A 6,209-nucleotide genomic window follows, 5' to 3' on the forward strand; every position below is an offset into this window, starting at 1 on the left:
CCCCCCCCCGCAGAAAGCCTTGCTTCTCTCCCACCCCAAGAGTATAAACCTATGGCTGCCAGCCAGACTTGCAACACTCTCTCCTTGGAAATGCTTTCCAAGCAGACACATGCAAATTTCCTCCAGTTTGCCTCCCCAAAGGTTTAGCTCACACACTGGAGAAGGGCTGGGTACCTCCAATGCCGCATGCATCTCATGGTCCTTCGATACACTCACATATTCTGACCTCAGATGCTGCTGGTTCCACCAGTACACAAGTTCTGGTTTCAAATTCTCTTTCCTCCTCTGATATAGCTTTACAAAATCAGGACCAAGCATCTGCACGAGAAATACCCTTGCCCACAGCACAATCCTGTAACTGGTAACACCAAAGTTGCTTGTAAAAATCTAGTTCTCCTTTCCCTGGGGCTGTCACCTCTGATTTGTAATCATAACTAATAACCAAAAAGGAAGAGACAATTACTGTCTGCAGTTACGAGCCAAAGTCAACAATCCTCCTTCCCTTCTGCTGGCCCTGGACATCACCTCCCTTTTCTTTTCCCGTCTCCACCACTTGCTCTCTCCCCCCCACACGTGCTCTCTGGTCCCACGCAGGTGCCACCAGGCTACGTCCAGAACTCTAAAACCTGGAAGGACAGATGAGAAAGCATAGGGCAGCCTGTGCCTTGGAAGCAGAGCCCACACAGCGTGCTTTCTCACCCACAACAGAGAGCGTCTCTTCCTTAGGAAACGTTCACCATCAGCTTGTTTTAAACTGATCATGACTGCTAACCTGGGGCTACAGTACTGACTTCTGGACGTCAGCCCTGCTGCCCGGGCAATGCACAAGGTCAACTCCTTTCCAATAATCCAGTTTCGCTTTACAATCCTTGTACTTGTTGGCACAAAGCAGAGTGCAAGGCTTTTATCAGCAAGGAAACTCTCGCTGACAAGCAAGTGCTACACCACCAACTCTGCATGTTTGTATGCAGTCCCTCTGTAACTGATGCTGCTTCACCCCTGCTGGCCTCACCTCTAGAAGTGTGAGTAGCGGTGCTAAAGCCAGGGCAGAGCCGGCTCACAGCCATCTATTCATGAAGCAAACACACGATCCCCAGCGCAGCAGGGGAACTTTTTCCACGACTTGTAACAGCAAGGATCAAGCCAGGTGCTTCACCTACTTTATACTGAAAGTGGAGCATTACATTATAAATAAGGCACCTAAAAATCTCATGCACAGCCCAGGACACCTCCTGTTTTCCACACTGGGGTCTGCTATGCTGGATAAGGAAAGAATGAACAGTAAGCAGCAGAGCAGACCCAGAGGTCACACTCCCCAAGAAGCACACAAAGACAAGGCACATCCCAGCTTTGAATCATATATTCTTTCCTGTGCAAAAGCAAAGGGACTTGCAGAGGTTTTTCTCCAAGCAGTGATCCTGCCACGAGACTTCCCTTGCCTGAGACAATGGATGAAAATAACTATGAGACAAAAAAGTTTCATTAAAACAATAGATACAATCACTCTGTTTTGTGTCAGGCAAGAAAATCAGCTTTTTTAAGAGCCAGCTGAAGGAGATATTGGAGTTCTCTGCCTCACTGCCGGTTCCGCTGCCAATGAAGCCTCTGCAACACGAACATCTTGAGCACAGGAAAACACCTGCAAGACAGCAAGGAGCTGCAGCTTGCTCAGCCATGCAGAGGTGTAACACAGCACCAAGGGAGGAGGGGACAGCAGGAGTGGGAGCTGTGCACACAGCAAGGGGCTGGAAACACAATGCCACGACGGGTCCTGGCACTGCACTGCATCAGCACATCAAAATGCAGAGGGACAGGCCTGAAGGAGATCCGTGCCAGCTCAGTGATAGCAGTGACCTATTTATTGCCAGTCTGTGGCTCTCACACCTTGCTGAACACTGTTTGCCATAGCATCGTTTGTTCAGCCTCCCACTTGTGTGGAACGGAACAGGGACCTAAACACCTGAACCTCTGATGGTGAACATTTGAAATCCCCTCCTGCTCCCCAAGGAGGGTGGAAACAACCAGCTCCCTTGGTCATTTCAAGAACTTTGTGCCCTCACAGCTTCTCTGCTTCCTTGGTTATTTGGGTGAACAGTTTGCATACAGTATTTATTCTGGAAGCTGATCTTGCTGGTGCATCTCCTATCTTGGAATATCAAAGCTCTCCAGACCAGTGTAATCCTAAGAAAGCAAAGCTAATACAAACGGAGAAGTAGGAGTTCTCCGCTGAGGAAACACAGGCAACTGAATTAATTGGAAGAGGTGAGAAACATAAACCTGACCCAGGAGAGTGCCTCCAGTGCTGGAAACAAATCAGAGTGGAGTTCACTAGCAAAGGAATAGAAGTTAAGTTTTTAGCTCTCCAAAAAGTCCATCTCCTAGCAAAAAGCGGCCAAGCATTTCCTGTGCCCAAAAATCTCTGCGACCACCCACTGCTCCAGCTGCACAGACCCAGTGCTCACAAAGCATGCCACAGCCCTCTGCAAGCACGTGTGCTTCCTCTGTGCTGATGCTGCAAACACTAACTCCCTTGGAACCTTCACCTTAGAGCAGACTGAAAAGGGAAAGTCCAGAGGCTATCAACTCCCTGTCCATATTGGCAGCTCACGGCCTCATCCTGCCTGGCTGAGATGACAGTAACCCAGAAAATGCTGCTGGAGGAACGGATGCACACAGCTGCTCTGTTCTGGCCACCAAACATGCATGTCCAAGCACACAGCTGTCAAGGGGGATTTCACAACCACCTCATTCCCAGAACGCTAAGCTAAACACTGCCAGCACTCCTGGAATGAGCAGGATCCAGGATGAAGAGAAGGAGCTTAATCAAAACCTTTACTCGACATCTGGCATCAATATCAGAGTGAGTGTGGGTGGCTCCCCTGCTGCTTCTAACTCACTTATCACACGGGGAGCAGAAAAACCTCCGGCCAGAGCTGGCTCAACCAATGCCATCACAGCCAGCAGCTGCAGAGCAGGGCACACCACTGTAAGGCTGTGCGCCCTCTGACCTGAAGGACTGGGTGCTCTGCCACCATCCCAGAAAATGGGCTCGCACCCATGGCTGAGTACCACGCACGCTTCAGCTGGGATGACAGTGAAATGGATTTCCATGGTAATTCAGCATGTGCCTCCGCTCCCCCAGCGCCCAGTCTGTCTGCACACCCCCGGGTGAGTGGGAAGCGAGTTGGAAATGGGTTTCTAATTTTACACAGCCATCCCTGCTCACTGATAACATACAGAACTGGCCAAGTCTAAGAGGAGTCACCACGCAGTCCATATGTTTCCTGGCAAGAAAACAAGAGGGAAGAGCCCTGCACCAACCTGCCCTCTGACCCACAGAACCCACAAGAGGAGCACATGATTATTACCACGCTTTGTAATTGCTTCAAGTTTTCCTGTGAATTTCCTCAGGCTCTTTCAAGGAGAAATCACCTCTCCATATCATGCACTCCTCAGCCCAAGAATGTAAACCGAGACGGAAAACACAGTTACAAAACTCTGCTGCTGTGACTGCATCGTGTCCTGCAAGCAATTTATATACAAGAGCTGCAGCAAACACACCAGCTCTCCGAACACCAGTTATCCAATTCTGGTTTTGTTTTCAGTATGATGTGTTTAATCTTCAACTTTTCTGGGAGCAAGAGGAGGAGCTCAGGAGAAACCACTTTGAGCCCCCAAGAAGCAAAATCACAGCCACACGTACACCCAGCCGCCAAACTGCCAAAAGGGCTTTTACAGATTCACAGGGAAGCCGCACAAGTACTCAGCCCTGGGAGCTGAGGCACACGTGACAGCCCAAAACAACAACTATTTCAAAGTATAATTTACGTTCAGCAGGACTTTGTCCGGCCAAGAGTATACCTGGTGATTTCCTACATTGCACCACTGACACTGAGGAGGAGGAAAGTCACGGCAAAAAGTTTCTTACTTTAACCTCCAGGCAGCCTTGCTGAGCTGGTCCAAGTCAAAAAAGGGTTTCTGCAAGGTCCTCCAGGATTTGCAGCATGAGAGGAATTCAGCAGGAACAGAGATGCCGCAGGGATCCTTTCCCCTCTCCAGCACAGAAACGTTTACTTAAGATACGTCTATCCACAACCCTCAGCGCACAGTTCTAGGATTCTAAAACCCACTAAAGGTGTCAGCTTGATGACCCGGTTCCCGAGCTGCTGAGCCCTGCTCACATCCACACTCCGGATGGGCAGGCAGCAGAGCTGGCCAGGAAGAGGCCCCAGGCCCTCCACGAGCACCTCCCATCACATCAACCCTTCTGCGCTGATATTTCATACCTTTGGGACTGTGAATGAATGGAAGGAAGGGAAATATTTGGAGTCACGTGGATGTGACAGCATGTCAGGAAGCCACACACAGCAACGCCATGGCGACAGCCCAAGCACTTGCAAAGATGGAATGGTGGAGCGGGTGCGCCTTAAGTTCTTGCAGCCTTCTGTTCTCAAGGCTGCTCTGGCCCCTTCCAAGTTTCAAAGCTACAGAGAGGAGTGAGAGCCAAACGACAGCTTCTCCTTGGGCTTCCACCAGCAGCGAGACACCTGTAAAAGATCTCTATACATACAGAGGTGTCAGGCTGTACTGGGAGACTGAAGAAAAGGCAGAATTCAAGAAACAACTGGAAAATCCCAGTAGAGAACGCACACCTCAGACCTCCCCCAGTCAGCCACGTCTAACTGGGAATGACCTAATGCTTAAACCAATACACCTGGGCTGTGCTGCTCCATTGCCTGTTCCCTCCTCGATCCTCCACCTCAAAGTGCACGAGCCCAGAAGCTTTTTAAAAGAAGACAAAACCTAGGACGCTTCCTAGTTGTTTTTTTTTTTAGTTTCCGTTAACAATTTTCATACCCAGACGCTATGTTTGGGCAGAGGCAGGTCAAAACCCACGGGACAACGGCAGAGAAACCAGCAAGGGCTGGCAACGCTTTGCCTCCCACGGACGGAGCTCCGGCTGGGAAAGCGGGCAGTGCAGAGACAGGAAGGCAGCCACAGCGGTGCCCTGTGAGGAGGGCCCCCGCCCAGCGCCCAGGGTGGGAATTCGCCCCGCAGAGCTCCCTGCTTTGCTAATGAATCACGCACGCTTCCCAGCTCGCAGCCGTCGGATTGCCGCTCGGCCGAGACTAAACAAACACAGACAGCGAAGAAGGAAACGTTCCCCAAAGCGGTGCCTGAACGCGTCGTGCAACAGAGAAAGGGCGTTTTGAAAGGGTTTATCTTACAGCCGCAGCTGCCTGCAGGAGGAGGGAAGGAGGAAAAGCAGCTCGCTGCTCACAGACTCTCAGCGTTGGTGCTAACGGAGCTCGGGGCACAAGGACCGCCCGAGCGCAGCATCCGCTGAGGAGACGGGACGGGCTCCCGCTGTGAGCCGGGGTGCCGGGGTACTCACATGAGGTCGGGGCGGTGGCGGTGCAGGATGGCGCAGAAGGCCAGCCCGTCGCGGAACGAGGTGGTCATGTTGGTGATGCTGACATCGCGGTAGCCCTCGCACTGCTGCTTGCACCACAGCTGCAGGTTCTGGATGGCCGCCATGGCGCAGCCCCGGGCCGTGCCGCCTGCGGGAGCCGCGGGCGTGTGGCGAGCGGCGGGAGGAGGAGGCGGGGAAAGGGGCGGGAGGCGGCGGCCCCTCACGGCCGTCCTCAGCCGGGCCCGCCTCACCCGCCGTGCGGGACGTGCGGACGGCCCCGAAGGCTCCGTTTCGGATGGGCCGTGGGTCACGAGGCAGGGGTGAGAGTGGATGGCGGCAGCCCCGGCCCCTCGCCCTGCCCCAGGGCCGTGTAAAGACAGCGCGAAGCGTGGTACGGGGTCTGCGCAGCGCTGCGTGTGGCACACGGCCGAGGGGAGCTGCCTCACACAATGCAGCGCGCTCCCCTCTTGTGGGCGAGCAGACGGGCGCTGCTCCAGCTCCCTGCAAACCGCCGGCAAGGCCCGGCTTGCCCACGGCCGGGCTGTGTGGAACAGACTCGGGCAGCTGGGTGCGAGGGACCGGGATCCCCAGCGCCTGGAACAAGCGTGCAGAAGTAGCGGCCGCTGGAGCTGCCTCTGCCCCTCACACAGCTGCGGCGAGCCCAGGAGCATCCCGGCCCTAGGGTGGTTCAAACTAAAAGAGGTCGGATTTAGGCAGGATATAAGGAAAAGGTTTCTTGCAATGAGGGCGGTGAGGCGCTGGCCCAGAGCAGTGGCAGTGCCCCGTCCCTGCAGAC

The 6,209-nt window shown here is 53.5% G+C and overlaps 1 protein-coding gene across 5 annotated transcripts in view; it reads right to left on the reverse strand.

The window, feature by feature from the left end:
* MICALL2 (MICAL like 2) overlaps positions 1-5,622 on the reverse strand; it is a 23,764-nt gene extending 18,142 nt beyond the window's left edge. For 4 of the 5 annotated variants that reach the window (XM_021412232.1, XM_021412231.1, XM_021412233.1 and 1 more), the window contains exon 1: positions 5,396-5,622. In XM_021412232.1, coding sequence (XP_021267907.1) covers positions 5,396-5,538 — 143 coding nt within the window. In that variant the 5' untranslated portion in view covers positions 5,539-5,622. Of the gene's footprint in view, positions 1-4,286; positions 4,563-5,395 lie in introns of those variants that run through there. The other variant, XM_021412234.1, reaches the window with a different exon arrangement.

This window comes from Numida meleagris, chromosome 13 (genome assembly GCF_002078875.1).
Source record: "Numida meleagris isolate 19003 breed g44 Domestic line chromosome 13, NumMel1.0, whole genome shotgun sequence".
NCBI classification, from domain to species: Eukaryota; Metazoa; Chordata; class Aves; order Galliformes; family Numididae; genus Numida; species Numida meleagris.